The sequence below is a fragment of the Hyperolius riggenbachi genome, chromosome 5 (assembly GCF_040937935.1).
Source record: "Hyperolius riggenbachi isolate aHypRig1 chromosome 5, aHypRig1.pri, whole genome shotgun sequence".
Taxonomy (NCBI): domain Eukaryota; kingdom Metazoa; phylum Chordata; class Amphibia; order Anura; family Hyperoliidae; genus Hyperolius; species Hyperolius riggenbachi.
Genome location: NC_090650.1, coordinates 84,856,849 through 84,873,983, shown reverse-complemented (window position 1 = coordinate 84,873,983; position 17,135 = coordinate 84,856,849). Strand labels below are relative to the sequence as shown.

The window sequence follows — 17,135 nt, the reverse complement described above, 5'->3', positions numbered from 1 at the left end:
GTGACCAGACACGCTGCGGTCAGGTGACAGAACAGTCTAATCAAATTGACCTTAAAGTGGACTTTTCATGAACAACAAGAAAAAAAAAAAATCTATAAAAAAAAAAAAAAAAAAAAAAAAAAAAAAGAAGCTATTTTTCATTGTTTTAGACTGACAGGATAACCCTCGAGGACAAAGCAGTCGGGAGGATATATCGGTATTTGCTTATAACAGGTACAGAAAACATGATACCTGCACAGGTGGTGGGGGAGGGGGTAGGGGAGTTAATACACATCTATCCATGCACATCTAAGCAGGCCGGGGACCAGCGCTATAATAACAGCGCAGGAGATTTGGGGGCAGGTGGCGCCACCATAGGCCGTAATAGGAATTACAGCTATAGCAGCGCACAGTGAGTAACTTCGGCGCCGTCAGAAGACTGAGCTGAAGTTACTTTTAAAGCACTGTAATTTGTCCTCCAGCAATAGCTGGAAGCCTAATTACATAATTCCTCACCATCTACGTGGACCTGGAGGGGGAATAATATTTAAAGTGAACCTCCGGACTAAAAATTGACTCAACAGCATTAAAAAGGCTTGGTGTTTCTTTAACTGTTTCACAGCATCAGAACTTTTTTTCTCTTATACAAGCCTCATTTTTAGCTGCACAGAAAAAAACTGCCCGGGCATTAAATTACTTTTCTCCTTAGTTGCTGTCACTTACAGTTGGTAGTAGAACAGACATGTTTTGAGCTAGTCCATCTTTTCATGGCCTTTATTGTTGATAAGGACACTACCTAAAAACGATTTATACAAAGATGCTGGCCAGCCTCCCTGCACACTATTCTGCCAGTTGGACTGAACAACTGCCATTCACTAAGGCCTGGTGCACACTAAAAACCGCTAGCAGATCCGCAAAATGCTAGCAGATTTTGAAACTCTTTTTCTGTAGCGTTTCAGCTAGCATTTTGCAGTTTTGTGAAGCGTTTTTGGTGTAGTAGATTTCATGTATTGTTACAGTAAAGCTGTTACTGAACAGCTTCTGTAACAAAACCGCCTGCAAAACCGCTCTGAACTGGCGTTTTTCAGAGCGGTTTGCGTTTTTCCTATACTTAACATTGAGGCAGAAACGCATCCACAATCCAAAAAATTCCTCACCCCGGGAGTATGCGTTTCTGCAAAACACCTCCCGCTCTGGTGTGAACCACCCCATTGAGATACATTGACCAAGCGTATCCGCAGCCACAAGCGGCTGCAGAAACGCTGAAAAAGCCGCTCGGTGTGCCCCAGCCCTAAGTGCTTTGAAAATAAAGAAAACCCCCAAAACCACCCATGAGGAGATGGGCTAGTCCAAAATGTGTCGGTTCTGTCAAGTTTCAACTACCTACTGTAAGTGACATCAACCTAGAAAAAAAAAGGAATTAATGGCTCATTTTACTCTGGAAGAAACATACTTATTTGTGTTTACATGAATTTCAAATGTTACGATTTTCGTGATTGTGGTACTTGTACAGTGTCATTTTAGAACACTTTGTTATTGCTAGTGTTTCTTTAACCATGACTTTTCCAAGAGCAAAAGGCTTTCCTTGCGAATGCACACACTTCTTACTGCATCGCTAGCTGCAGGAGATAGCTTTATGCCTATAAACATTGACTGAAATCACATCATTAAAGCATTTATAGCATGTTGATGCACGCAAAACGGATTCAGCGGAGAATGGTTGTTCAGCTGCGCGAGTCCAATGTTTATCTGCAGAAATGAGCCATCTTCCCCCGTACCTGAGTGATCTGACGACAGAAGCTATGAAAAGTAACATTTACATGATGCATTCCAGCCTGACAGCAGAAGGCTGGACGTCTTGGTGAGTCACTGCTCAGCCAGTTTAACGTGTTCCTTACAAGTCTGCCTTACCTGCCTCATCCATCAGCTTGTGAGCGGGCCAAGGCTCGGGATGTGGGGAGCTGCTGGGCTTCTGATCCATCTGGCACAACAAACGTTTCCACTTTCCTGATTACGCGCAGAGCTATACACCAAGGACACAGCAGATTTACCTGAACTTCAAGCTATTTAAAGGATCAGTCCTCACAAAGCTGAGATTTCAGTTCTAAGCTAGTATGTAAGTTATCACGGCCGTATCACTTAGTTTAAGCTCTGGCAGGGACATAGGAGGTGAGATGTCCCCAAGGATGTTGTGTTACTGTGTGTAGGTAAATACCCAAACAAGAACACAGGTGACCGTAGAGTCTGTTTACAAATGCACCAGAAGAACCACTGGCTCCAAGTGATCCATATTCAGTAAAATATAGTATAAATCCCTATGTGAACTAAAAAGCTATCTCAAAACCTAATTTTTATGGGTGTGCTAAAGCACAGGCAAAAAGCTTGAAAAAGCACCTGGAAACTAGTGATCGTGTAATTGTAACGTGTACATTTGTAACATATTGACATTCAAATCCTTGCACAATCTAGGCCCTGGATAACTGAAGAATTTGCATCCCCCCCCCCCTCCCCCCCAATCTTAGATCAAAAGGACCTTAGGGCTCTTTCACATTAGGGCAGATTTTCTGCGTTTCAACGCAAAGGGTAAAGTTTGCGTTACCCAAGGTGAAACGAAAGTCCATAGACTTTCATTTTAGCTTTCACATATAACGCAGCCTTTTTGTGCGTTGCGTTACACTGCACCCAGGTGCAGTTTTTTGGCCAACGCTAGCTTTATGCGTTACAATGTTAGTCAATGTAAAACGCACACTATGCGCGTTTTTAATCCGTTAACGCAGGCAATCAGTCCCAGAATGCAACAGAGGAACAATGTAGAAAGTTGAAAACTAAAAGAAAAAAAAATTACCTGCGTTTTTCTATGTGCTGTAACGCATTGAAAACGGATTAAAAACGCACACTCACTGCAGTGCAACGCATATCAACAAAACGTATGCTTTGAGCGTTCTCCAACGCAAGCTCTGATGTGAAAGAGCCCTTATAACTGTGCCCCCGCTCCTCCCAAGTCCACCTTAAATCCTTTGGAGACAGTCTTCTGTCATGCTGCCGCTACACTTGTGTGTGGAGCTCCCCGCCACACTCAATCAGGACAACTCTGTCTCTGAAAGCATGGTGGCCTAGCACGCAGCATAGTGGCCTTGCAGTGTTGGGTCCCTGGTTCAAATCCCAGCCAGAGAAGTATATGCATGGAGCTTGTATGTTCTTGCCGTGTCTGCACTCTGGTTTCCTCCCACATCTCAAAAACATGCAGATAAATGAATTGGCTTCCCCCTAAATTGGCCCTAGACTACGATACGATACATACAATACATGATACATACATAGACATATGACTATGGTAGAGATTGGATTGTGAGCCCCTCTGAGGGACAGTTAAGTGACAAGACAATATACTCTGTACAGTGCTGCGGAAAAAAAACCCGGGTCATTGTATGCAAAATCCCTATAACCTTGCATGGCTAGAGGAATTTGGATGCGATTTTGCATCACAGCAAATGCCGGCATGCATTTTGGTGATATGCAGGCTGAAGTAGAAACAGCCCCTTACAGAGAAGGTTAACTCCAGTGAGAGCTTTAAATTGCCAGCACTACAAAATTGCATTCTCTTGCCAGTCTGCCGCCTAGTTTGGAATGGTTGCAAAATACACTGTGATAAGTCAAATAGTAAATATACAGTATGCATCTGTCTTATTTACAGAGCGTAGGAGTTGTGTTGTGAGATGGGCATGTATGAAAATGCATCTTACTGCAGACAGTGTCAGAAATATTATGCAGGGAACATATGGTTTTCTATTTACTGTGCTTGGAAAACAAGCGTTCATTAGCTAAGTGCTCTGTAATTAAGCCACACATTATCCACTATGAATTTTAAACATATGGAATACTTGCCATTATAAATGTTGTAGGGAAACATGCTTGACTGACAAGGTTACGACTATATGCAGTGCGTTTCTGGGAGTGGGCCGATAAGCTCATGTAGTGTGACCATGATGGATATAGCATGTGACATATATACAGGATTCAGAGTGCTCAGAGCCAGACTCCATAAGATTTATATCCCAACCATCAGCGGGAGCAGCAGCTGCAATGCAGACTGGCTGAAGCACTTGCAAATGCATTTCCCACAGTGCACATAGCCAGCACCTCTCTGCGCAGCTTACTCACTATTAATGGACAGACCTGTAACACGGCTAATGTGCTGTTTTTTTATTTTCTTTTTTGCAGCTAATATGAGAAACTAGGAAGCCAATAGTGTGACTTGAATAAAAGAGCCTACGGAAACATTACCATTGCCTATAGCAACAAAATAGAGATTAATTAGGAACTGTAACCAAGGATTGGACTTCATTCCAATTAGTGGCTGATACCCCTTTTTCCATGAGAAATCTTTACCTTTTCTCAAATAGATCAAAGGGGGGGGGGGTGTCTGTATGGCTGATAGTGTTGAAACCCCTCCCACAGCGTGATGTCAGAGCCTAGGTCCTTACAGTTTCCTGTCTGTGAGCCTTGTTGCACTGTGGAAAATAAGTTTTTTTTAAAGGGGAACTGACGTAAGAGGTATACGGAGGCTGCCATATTTATTTCCTTTTAATCAATACCAGTTGCCTGGCAGCCCTGCTGATCCTCTGCCTCTAATACTATTAGCCATAGCCCCTGAACAAGCATGCAGCAGATCAGGTGTTTCAGGCTTTAAATATAGATCTGACAAGACTAGCTGCATGCTTGTTTCTGGTGTTATTCAGATACCACTGCAGAGAAATAGACCAGCAGGGCTGCCAGGCAACTGGTATTGATTAAAAGGAAATAAATATGGCAGCCTCCGTATACCTCTTACTTCAGTTCCCCTTTAACTGCCAAGCAACCAGTATCTCCCTCTGTGCATATGTATATCCATGAAAAAACAACCCTTAACCTTCCTGGCGGTAAGCCCGAACTGAGTTCGGGCTATGCCGCCGGAAGGCACCGCTCAGGCCCCGCTGGGCCGATTTGCATAATTTTTTTTTTGCTGCACGCAGCTAGCACTTTGCTAGCTGCGTGCAGTGCCCGATCGCCGTCGCTACCCGCCGATCCGCCGCTATCCGTCGCGCCGCAGCCCCCCCCCCCCACCCCCCCCAGACCCCGTGCGCTGCCTGGCCAATCAGTGCCAGGCAGCTCTATGGGGTGGATCGGAATCCCCTTTGACGTCACGACGTCGATGACGTCGGTGACGTCATCCCGCCCCGTCGCCATGGCGACGGGGGAAGCCCTCCGGGAGATCCCGTTCTTTGAACGGGATCTCCGGATCTCCGATCGCCGGCGGCGATCGGAGGGGCTGGGGGGATGCCGCTGAGCAGCGGCTATCATGTAGCGAGACTTTGTCTCGCTACATGAAAAAAAAAAAAAAAATTAAAAAAAAAAGATTTGCTGCCCCCTGGCGATTTTTTTGCAAACCGCCAGGAGGGTTAATGCTAGGTATACATGATGCAATTTTCTGTCAGCTTGACTATTTCCAACAAGCCTGATATGATTTCCGATCGAATTTCCGTTCAGATTGGACATGTTGGATATAGTCAATCTGACAGTAAATCTGTCAGAAAATTGCCTTGTGTGTACCTAGCATCGCAATGTTAGGGGGTGTGGTTATAGATAATGGCAGTTGGTGCGGTCTACTTTTTTTCTTGTTTGCCAGTAGAAAATATGATTATGTGCAGGCTGAACATGGATGAAACAACATGAACCAATTACATGGTGAATATCAATCATTTGTTGCTCTCTACTATTTTTTTTAACTTCTCACTTTTCATTATATGGATTTATTTTTTCTCCTTTTCTCTAAAGTTCCTCTTTAAGCCGCAGTCAACAATATAAGACATTATAGCAAACCATGTGGCCAAGAAGAAAAAATCCAGTAGCCAATTGGTAGAAAACTGCCTGAGCCATATTCTTGCTTGCAGTCTCTTTGAATAGCAGTAAGAAACTCGCATCTAAAATTGAGCTCAGACTTCATATGTGCCTGTGATATTTCCTACATAATTACCTTCTTTTTGCTGTGTTTAAAAGAAAAATGGCAGCACCCAAAGAGGGTGAAAATCATGGAATATTAGGAGAGATAATCTGCAATTGTGAGAAAAGCACTCCAAGTGGGCCCAGCCCTTAAAGAGAAACTCCAGTGAAAATAACATAATGAACAAAAGTGCCTAATTTTTACAATAATTCTGTATAAATTATTTAGTCAGTGTTTGCCCATTGTAAAATCTTTCCTCTCCTTGATTTACATTGTGACATGTATCATATGGTGACATTTTTACTGTTGGCAGGTGATGTGTGTGGAAGGAGATGCATTTTTGGCAGTTGGAAACAGCTGTAAACATCTGTTATTTCCCACAATGCAACAAGGTTCACAGACAGGAAACTGTCAGGACCATGGTCCTGACATCACACTGTGGGAGGGGTTTCACCACAAAGTCAGCCATTCAGAGCCCCTTGATGCTCTGTTTGAGAAAAGGAAACTATTTCTCATGGGAAAGGGGGTATCAGCTACTGATTGGGATGCAGTTTAATTCTTGGTTATGGTTTCTCTTTAAGGCGCCCATACATTTAGCGATTTTATGGCCCCATTGACCACCCAATTTGATAATTTTATTGAATCTGATGAAAATAAGTTCCACAAGCAGCATGCCCAACCGATGATTTGATCGATTCAAGGATGAAAAATCGGTCTAATGTATCCATGTTACATGCATCACATGGTAACGCTCCTGGTAACAGCAGACACGGGGATGAGATGATTGGGGATGAGGCAGGGTGTCATGCCAGCGTAACAGGTGAGAATTTACACTGTACATAGAAAGGACCATAAAAAGTTCATGCAAAGTCTTTATAGGACAAAAATTATCAAAAATACTTTATTGACAAAAATTCATAAAATCCAGGAATACTCAATAAAAGGGGCTCCTTATGAATATACAAAAATCTTCCAAACAGGGATATAGCAATTTAGTGCAATACAGAACAGTATTTTTGATAATTTTTGTCCTATAAAGACTTTGCATGAACTTTTTATGGTCCTTTCTATGTACAAAAACTGTTCTGGTGGGTCAAGTGGATGACTCCAGAAAAGGATTAAAAAGAGTTTTTTTTCCTTCCCTATTTAAAAGGAACAAAATCCCAATTATATCATACTGAGAATTTACACTGCACAGGCCCTGGGTGGGCAGCCAGCCTCACTAGGTGATTTCATGCTGAAATATATCGAAAATCAGTCTGCGGTGTATGGGCAGGCAACAGATAGCTCTTCAGATATGATCCGAGAGAGATTTGCCTCATGGTTAATCTCCCCATACTGGGGAGACAATTTAGAGATACTTGTGTACCTTGTGCAGACATGACAGGTACACTTTATGTCTTGCTATACTCCATAAAGGGCATGTTTGTTTATCTGGCATTCATTTTTATTATGAATGACTTCCCTGTAGTTCTATTCCATCCCCTATCAGCCCAGCACTGAGATGTGCCTTGTCACCGGTCTGCCATGCTAAGAGACGATGTGACACACCCCACTGGAGAGTGCTGATACTAAAGAACTGCAGAAGGCTGACTAGGTGCCCAGCACAGAGCATGCACACAACACATGTACGGCCGTGTGGGCAGCTGACTTCCCATTAAGTGCCTGCTTTGTGAGAGAACGCTCAGGAAGAGGCGGAGGGACAAATATATGAGGTGGAACAAAAATAATGATTGCTGAACTCACAAAAAGCACCCGGCATTACTGCACCCTGCAGCTACAAAAAGCGTATTAAAGCCACTGCCCCACTAGTTAAATTATGCAAAGTCCCTCCAGCAGTGGCAGGTTTTTAGCACAATGGCACCAGCTCAGCACATGAATGGCATACTGAAATAGCCTGCAAGTCTCCAAGAAACTCAGGGCAGCATTTCCCAACCAGACTCCCAAATAAATCAATTACTGCAGCCAGCACAGTTCTACATCCACTTCTGAGCAGTAAACACGTCATCACAATAGATGCGGATTTTGTAAGAACATTTACCACTCTAAGTACAGGATGCAAAATATAAAAATAAAATAAAAAAAATTAAATACTAGAACCTGTGAAAAGAGGCTCTCAGGGTCCATTCACACAAATGCATTACAATGTAACCCTGCGGACGGACGATCGATCGTTCCCAATCACTGTAGTAATTGGATCAGAAACAGTCAGTCATATCCATTAAGCTCCCTGGTGGTTGGATTATTTCCAGATCTTATGGTCTTTTCAGCATGTTTCAGACCCGAAAATCAGGTAAAAAAAAAAAATCATGCCGCCAGAATGCCTGCAGCAACCCCAGCACTCTGACTCACCTCCCTGGGCTCCAGCACTGCAATTTTACCTCCATCCTCCGGGTGGCGCTGTAACTCTGCAGTGAGATTGCCGTCTGCAATCTCACCAGAGCCTCGGAGGACAGGAAGGAAAACGGCTAGTGACGTCTGGATCCCCCTGAAGGAGAGTAAAGACGCTCGCTGCGCGCTATACTCTGTATTGAGCTTCCAGGGGCTAGCCCAGGCATGGGCAAACTTGGCTTTCCAGCTGTTAAGGAACTACAAGTCCCACAAAGCATTTGCCTTTATGAGTCATGACTGTGGCTGTAAGACTCCTGCAATGCATTGTGGGACTTTTAGTTCCTTAACAGCTGGAGGGCCAAGTTTGTCCATGCCTGGGCTAGCCTGAGCTACAATCGGGAGGTTAAAGCGGACCTGATCTCAAAACTATTTTTTTGCAGGATTTATATCAGCTGGAACAAAGAAATGTTTTTCTTAAAGGAGTTATCAGGCAAAAAAAACCCCAAAAAATTAGTTTCACTTACCTGGGCTTCTACCAGCGCCATGCAGCCATCCTGTGCCCTCGTAGTCACTCACTGCTGCTCCAGTCCCCCTCCGCCAGCTCGTTTAGTTTTTGCCGACCTCTGGGTCGGCGGGCCGCATTGCGTACATTTTTACACATTCCCGCTGATGCAGGAACATTAACATACAATTTTACGCATTGGTGGTTCAATGCGTAAAAATGTATGTGTTGATGTTCCTGCCTCAGCGGGAATGCGTAAAAATGCCTGATAACTCTTTTATAAAGGTTATTATGCCGTTTATCTTTTAGAGCAGAGAGGAAGTGGACGTTCTGAGTTCAGGTCCCCTTTAAGGAGTCCACTAACAATACAATTTGCCAATCAATTACAAACGATTCTTCGTATAAACAAGGATCTTTTGGGTCCACTAATGGACAAAAAAAATTTCTTAACCAATCAGATTGACATGATTGATTTGAAAATCGGATCGATTCCATTAATCTGATCAGATTGATTAGATTTTTTTTCCATTAGTGGTCATTCAGCAAATTATATCCTTAGTGGCCACCTTTAAGAACTTGAACTCGCTACAATATGAGTTTTCGGCCTTAGCCCTTCAGAGGTGATATTCCAGGTTTTTTTTAGACGCTAAATTGGCTGACCACTGCCTGTTGACTTTCAACACCAGCCGTTATCCCCTGTGTAAATTGTCCCAAGTGTTAACATGTATAGCAGTCAAGGGGTATATGCAATAAACTGCAGAATTACGTGCGTAAAGTTTTACTGCATGCCGAGTAGAGCAGAATACGATACATTAAATGCAATGCCTTATGCTCTACTCATCGTGCAGTAAAACTTTACTGGCGTACTTTTGCTTAAAGCGAGATCGTCAGTCAGAAAATCAAATTCCTTTTACCCACTACTCTATGTTTATTATGTAGGCTACATGCAGACTGAATTGCAAGCATTCCTTTATAATCATAAATGTGTCAGATGTAATGAATCTTATCTCAGTCAGCCTGGCTCTATTCTGGTACTTTGCTGGGGAGAAAGAAGCTTGTTTTTTCCACTCCCACATTCCTGCTCCTCACTGACTGGCTAAGGGCGGTTCAGTGTGACAGCAGGCTGAGCAGGGAAATATAACTCAACCCTCTGCAGAAGATGCTGAAATACCATATATGCTGTGTTCACATGTACAGACTAACCAGCAAGCTCATGGTGAACCAGAACTCATTGGAGTGTGTGAGGGGCTACAATGGTCCTAAAAGCCCCCTTACTAAAATACTAAGGAAGACAAAAGTTTGTTTTCTTAAAACAAAGAATTTGCAATAATTCAGGTTGGAGTGAGCTTGAGAATTTCTCAAGTTTGAGAGTTTCTCAAGCTCACTCCAACCTGAATTATTGCAAATTATTTCGGTTTTAAGAAAGCAAACTTTTGTGTTCACATGCGTTTACAAAGCAAGCTAAATTTGACAGTTTAGTTTTTAGCACAGTTGGGAGGATGTTTGGCAATGCATACACCATTTCAGAAGGTAAAAAAAAAAAAAAAAAAATAGGGGAGGAAATTACATCAGGATTGGCTTCAATCCGAGACCGTAAAAATGGAAATGCATGGAACAGTATTATTTTTATTTACTACTAGCTGGACGCCCGGCGGTGCCCGGGTATGTATTTGGCTAGTGTTGGCTCCGCCCACTTTTTCTAACCCTAACACACAATATTAATGACTAAGTATGTGAGCTTTGCAGTCTTTGGCATCAATAATTTGCAATGAAATAAAATTAATCTGATTGGATGTGGCTCCACCCCTTTTCTGAATTTGAACTCCAATCACCCAATGGGCAACTGTACCAGGTACAGGTGATTAACAGTGCAAGAATGACAGCAATTAAATATTCCCCTTAAAAATCAATAGGTGGATTTTGATTGGCTTTTATAGGCTCCACCCACTTTTCTGAATATTAATCCCAGTCACCCAGTGACCAACTGTGCAAAGTTTGAGAACCCTACCATTAACAGTGTAAGAATGGCCGCAGTTTACATATGCGCAATGAAATTTGTATTTTTCTCCACCCACTTATTTCCTAACATTGTTCAGGTATGTATTTGGCTGGTGCTGGCTCCGCCTACTATTACTAAGCCTAACACACAATTACTCAATAACCAAGTTTGTGAGCTTTGCGGTCTTTGTCATCAATAATTTGCATTGAGATTAAACAAATCTGATCGGCTGTTTGTGGCTCCACCCCTTTGTCTGAATTTGAACTTCAGTCACCCAATGACCTACTGTACCAGGTTTAAGGCTTGTGCCATTAACAGTGCAAGAATAGTAGCAATTACATATTCCCCTTGAAAATCAATAGGTGAATTTTGATTGGCTTTTGTAGGCTCCACCCACTTCTCTGAATATTAATCCCAGTTACCCAGTGACCAATTGTGCAAAGTTTGAGAACCCTACCATTAAAAGTGTAATTGCTGCAGTTTACATTTTCTCAGTGAAATTTGCATTTGTCTCCGCCTACCGATGACCCGGCATTGCCCGATTATGTATTTTGCAGGTGTTGGCTGCGCCCACTTTTCCTAACCCTAACTCACAATCAATTACTCAATGACCAAGTTTGTGAGCTTTGCGGACTTTGGCATCAATAACCTGCATTAAAATGAAACAAATCATATCGGCTGTGTGTGGCTCCACCCCGTTTAATAAATGTAAACTCAGTCACGCAATGAACAACTGTACCAGGTTTGAGGCTTGTGCCATTAACCTCCTTAGCGGTAAGAACGACTATATACGTCCATTACAGCCGGAGGTCGCCGCTCAGGCCCCGCTGGGGCGTTTATCAAATATAAAGCAGCACACGCAGCCGGCACTTTGCCAGCCGCGTGTGCTACCTGATCGCTGCCGCTCTGCGGCGATCCGCCGCGAGCAGCAGCAAAAGAGGGTCCCCCCAGCCGCCCGAGCCCTGCGCAGCCGGAACAAAAGTTCCGGCCAGCGCTAAGGGCTGGATCGGAGGCGGCTGACGTCAGAACGTCGGCTGACGTCACTCCGCTCGTCGCTATGGCGACGAGGTAAGCAAAACAAGGGAGGCTGCTCATTGCGGCCTTCCTTGTTAATTCTGATTGCCGGAGGCCTCTAGTGGGCTTTCATGCAGCCAACTTTCAGTTGGCTGCATGAAATAGTTTTTTTTTATTATTTAAAAAAAACCCTCCCGCAGCCGCCCTGGCGATCTTAATAGAACGCCAGGGAGGTTAACAGTGCAACAATGGCAGCAATGAAATATTCCCCTGAAAAATCAGTAGGTAATTTTTGATTGCCTTTTGTAGGCTCCACCCACTTTTCTGAATATTAACCCCAGTCACCCAGTAGCCACCTGTACAAAGTTTGAGAACCCTACCATTAACAGTGGAAGAATGGCTGCTGTTTACTTTTTTCCAGTAAAATTTGTATTTGTCTCCACCCACTTATGACCCGGCGTTGCCCCCTTATGTATTTGCCTGGTGTTGGCTGTGCCCACTTTTCTAACCCTAACGCACAATTAATCAATTACCAAGTTTGTAAGCTTTGCAGTGTTTGGCATCAATAATTTGCATTGGAATGAAACAAATCTAATTGGCTGTTTGTGGCTCCACCCCCTTTCTGAAATTGAACCCCAGTCACCCAATGATCAACTGTACCAGGTTTGAGGCTTGTGCCATTAACAGTGCAAGAATGGCGGCAATGTAAATATTCCCCTTGAAAATCAATAGGTTAATTTTGATTGGCTTTTATAGACTCCACCCACTTTTCTGAATATTAATCCCAGTCACCCAGTAACCAACTGTGCAAAGTTTGAGAACCCTACCATTAACAGTGTAAGAATGGCTGCAGTTTACATTTTCCAGTGAAATTTGTATTTGTCTCCGCCCCCTTTTTGGTTATGGGAATAAAAAGTATCCTATACTTTATTCCAGGTAATGTACTATGTGTGTGCCAAATTTCATTCAAATCCGTTCAGCCAATTTTGCTTAATCGAGTAACAAACATCCAAACATCTGAACTTTCCCATTTATTATATTAGTAGGATATACAATTCACTGAACTCAAAACTTAGACAGTACAAACCATACCATATGTTATATAAGTAGAACAAGTATTTATCTACTTACTTTTTTTTCCTGAGATAGTATAGCTGTCCCTTCTGCTTTAACTCAGTTTACTGCATACAACCCGTAAATGCCAACCCACCGTCAACTGCAGAGCAACTCTACTGTACAGAACCTTACAAACTGACCTTGAAAGAAAGGCTAGTGTTAGAAAAGGCTTATAGAACAGGTGAAGGAGTTGAGGGTCGGGGAATATACTTGAGGATTTAACGTTTCACTAGTTTTTAATCAGAGTTATATTTGAGTTCTGGCATTTCTGCACCAAAATCATACACCAAGGTCAAACCAAAATCTAATGGAGTAGAGCAGGGGTCCCCAACCTTTTTAAGCCCGGGGCCCACTATCCCGACCAAACTTTTCTCTGGGGCCCCCCGGGGGGAGGGGGCGTGGTTAGTGGCGGCGGCAGCCCCCCCTCTTTTCCCTGATTTTGAGTGTAGTATATAGGTAAGTAGGTATCTAGGTATAGTTGCCCCCAGTATAGGTAGCTAACACAGTTGCCCCTGTATAAGGACTATAGTTGCCTCAGTATAGTTAATTAGGTAGTATAGTTACCCCAATATAGTTAGTATAGTTACCCCAATATAGCAAGTATAGTTACCCCAATATAGCAAGTACAGTTACCCCAGTATAGCTAGTACAGTTACCACAGTATAGCTAGTACAGTTACCACACTATAGCTAGTACAGTTACCACACTATAGCTAGTACAGTTACCACACTATAGCTAGTACAGTTACCACACTATAGCTAGTACAGTTACCACACTATAGCTAGTACAGTTACCACACTATAGCTAGTACAGTTACCACACTATAGCTAGTACAGTTACCACACTATAGCTAGTACAGTTACCACACTATAGCTAGTACAGTTACCACACTATAGCAAGCACAGTTACCACAGTATAGCAAGCACAGTTACCACAGTATAGCTAGCACAGTTACCACAGTACAGCTAGTACAGTTACCACAGTACAGCAAGTACAGTTACCACAGTACAGCAAGTACAGTTACCACAGTACAGCAAGTACAGTTACCACAGTACAGCAAGTACAGTTACCACAGTATAGCTAGTACAGTTAGCCCAGTATAGCTAGTACAGTTAGCCCAGTATAGCAAGTACAGTTAGCCCAGTATAGCAAGTACAGTTAGCCCAGTATAGCAAGTACAGTTAGCCCAGTATAGCAAGTACAGTTAGCCCAGTATAGCAAGTACAGTTAGCCCAGTATAGCAAGTACAGTTAGCCCAGTATAGCAAGTACAGTTAGCCCAGTATAGCAAGTACAGTTAGCCCAGTATAGCAAGTACAGTTAGCCCAGTATAGCAAGTACAGTTAGCCCAGTATAGCAAGTACAGTTAGCCCAGTATAGCAAGTACAGTTAGCCCAGTATAGCAAGTACAGTTAGCCCAGTATAGCAAGTACAGTTAGCCCAGTATAGCAAGTACAGTTAGCCCAGTATAGCAAGTACAGTTAGCCCAGTATAGCAAGTACAGTTAGCCCAGTATAGCAAGTACAGTTAGCCCAGTATAGCAAGTACAGTTAGCCCAGTATAGCAAGTACAGTTAGCCCAGTATAGCAAGTACAGTTAGCCCAGTATAGCAAGTACAGTTAGCCCAGTATAGCAAGTACAGTTAGCCCAGTATAGCAAGTACAGTTAGCCCAGTATAGCAAGTACAGTTAGCCCAGTATAGCAAGTACAGTTAGCCCAGTATAGCAAGTACAGGTAGCCCAGTATAGCAAGTACAGGTAGCCCAGTATAGCAAGTACAGGTAGCCCAGTGTAGCCGGTACAGTTAGCCCAGTAGTTACCCCAGTATAGCTGCCCCAGTGTAGCTAGCAGAGGTGCCCTCTCAATTCCCCCCCCCTCCCCCCGTTTCCTTCCTTATATTCCTCCAGCCTCGGCTCTCCTCTTCGCAGCATGTCGTATTTCAGCAGCGCTTCCTGCGCGGCTGCTGTAAGGAGGGAAGGAGGTGGGGTAGCGGCTTCCTGTAGCGGCGATACGCATCACCGTTACTATGGGAACCGCTGTCCCGGCACCCTTGGCTCCTTACAGCAGCCGTGCAGGAAGCGCTGCTGTAATACGACATGCTGCGAAGAGGAGAGCCGCGGCTGAAGGAATATAAAGAAGGAAGCGGCCGCCCGCTCATAAGGTAACAGGAGCGGCGGCCGCGGGGGGAGAGGCAGAAGCCGCGGCCCCCCAGAAATCTGCCCAAGGACCTCCAGCGGGCCACGGCCCCCAGGTTGGGGACCCATGGAGTAGAGGACACACCTTCAGGAGCAGGTCATTGTTCTCAGCTCCACCATCTGCATCCAGGAGGGAAACAACTCAGGGCTTGTGTGAAATGTCTTTAGGGTTACTGCAGAAAGCTTTTCCTATGTACGAGCAATGCCATTATCCATCTAATGGGAGTTGCGAGATTTCTCTTTTCATAGCCCCAGAGCTGATTAATCTCACACAGCACTGCTGGTTAGGAACTAACTGCAATGGATTGTTGCTATGTCCACAAGAGAGCAGGAATCTGTAATCAAGATACAGTATTTAGAGCAAGATTCCAGTAAGGTTATAGTGGTCATGTTTGGGAGTAATATGCATCTGCTATAGGAGGAGGAAAAGGCGCAGATAATTCACTTTATCACTCTAAGGAAGTGACAGCCCGACTATTCCTGGATGCATTAGGTCTTAGGAGAGGCACAGAACTGTGCCAACGTGACAAGACTAGGTTCACTGTGCATCACCTGGCAGGGATACTGACAGCAGCAAAGGAAACAGGAGCTGCAGATACCTCCAACCCAGACTGATCAAAGGAAAATACAGTAACTAATTAAAAGCAGGCTTTGAAACCTAAGTGTTACAAATTCCTTCAGGCAGGAAACAAATACTAGCGTTTTTAGCCGCTAATGCAAGTCTATGGGTCGTGTGTAAAACCGCATGTATGTGACTTGCTGCATAATTTACAAAAACGCATGTAAAAACGCTCATCTCAATGGAGAGGTTTGGTGTAATTGCCTTCTTAAAACAGAAGGAAATTTGCAATAATTCAGTTATAAGTGAACATTTGTGGTTACCCACAATGCACTACCACTAAATATGCAAATTATCCCTTTTGGCCCTTGGTAAGCAAAGCAAGTATCCAGAACCGCTGGTGTATAGCAAGCCTATAGCTTTAAGTTTTACACAGCCATATCAAACCCACATGTAGACAGCCTGTTTCGGACTTTTGGTCCTCATCAGTACATGGCAGGGATTGATAAGGCTGTATGAGATGGGGCTTGGATCAGTACAACAGAGTAATCAAGCAGCTCAGGGTGACGAAAAGGGATAATTTGCATATTTAGTGGTAGTGCATTGTGGGTAACCACAAATGTTCACTTATAACTGAATTATAGCAAATTTCCTTCTGTTTTAAGAAGGCAATTACCCCAAGCTTTGCTTTTTTAGTAGGAGGGCTTTTTTGTTCCTTTCATCCCCCTATACATTCCTAGTAGTTTGGGTCACCCTGAGCTGCTTGGTTACTCTGCTCAATGGAGATGCAGGGGAATGCATTTTTCCATGTTTTTACATTCTACTGCATTTTACTTCATTGAGTATTGAAAATAACAAAATGCAAAATGCTACAAAACTGCTAGCACATTTTTTATATTGATTTCTGCATTTAAGAACCAGCGTATTCCGGCGTGATTTTCTGGGAACGTGATTTTGACCCTTCATTCCCTGAATGAAATTTCTCAAAAAAGTGCTGCAGGATTTCAATTTTGGCAAATCGCAAATGCACCTGTGAAATCACTGGTATGGGCTTGCATTAGCATAGGGCTTTTGCAATAGCAGGAAATTCCTTGACAGTGGAAATCACTGCTGAAACCATTCCAGGACGCTCACAGTCTGAGGCAAAGGAGAGGGTAGGTTAGTATGAGGCAGAGGAGAGGGTAGGTTAGTATGAGGCAGAGGAGAGGGTAGGTTAGTATGGGAAAAGAACACCTTTTTTCCTCCAGGGTCGGGGGGTAAGACAGGGTTGCAGCCTGAGTCCAACACTTTTCAACATATACATCAACAAATTAGCCTCAGCCCTAGAAGCTTCATCAGCACCAGGACTCACCCTGCATGACACAACAGTGAAATTCTTACTGTATGCAGATGACCTCTTACTGCTATCACCAACTAAAGAAGGCCTACAAGACAGCCTAGAAACCCTGGAGAAATTTAGCAC

At 43.5% G+C, this 17,135-nt stretch overlaps 1 protein-coding gene and 1 long non-coding RNA gene across 5 annotated transcripts in view; one reads left to right on the top strand and one right to left on the bottom strand.

Moving 5' to 3' along the window:
- Positions 1-17,135, bottom strand: part of OXSR1 (oxidative stress responsive kinase 1) — a 191,544-nt gene that overhangs the window by 123,338 nt on the left and 51,071 nt on the right. The window contains exon 1 of one of the 3 annotated variants that reach the window (XM_068235945.1): positions 1,891-1,974. The exons of the other annotated variants lie outside the window; for them this stretch is intronic. Coding sequence (XP_068092046.1) covers positions 1,891-1,960 — 70 coding nt within the window. The 5' untranslated portion in view covers positions 1,961-1,974. Of the gene's footprint in view, positions 1-1,890; positions 1,975-17,135 lie in introns of those variants that run through there. 3 annotated transcript variants of the gene reach the window in all.
- LOC137518292 (uncharacterized) overlaps positions 5,646-17,135 on the top strand; it is a 31,307-nt gene continuing 19,817 nt past the window's right edge. The window contains exon 1 of one of the 2 annotated variants that reach the window (XR_011020778.1): positions 5,646-5,703. This is a non-coding gene — a long non-coding RNA (uncharacterized lncRNA). The remainder of the gene's footprint in view (positions 5,704-17,135) is intronic. The other variant, XR_011020777.1, reaches the window with a different exon arrangement.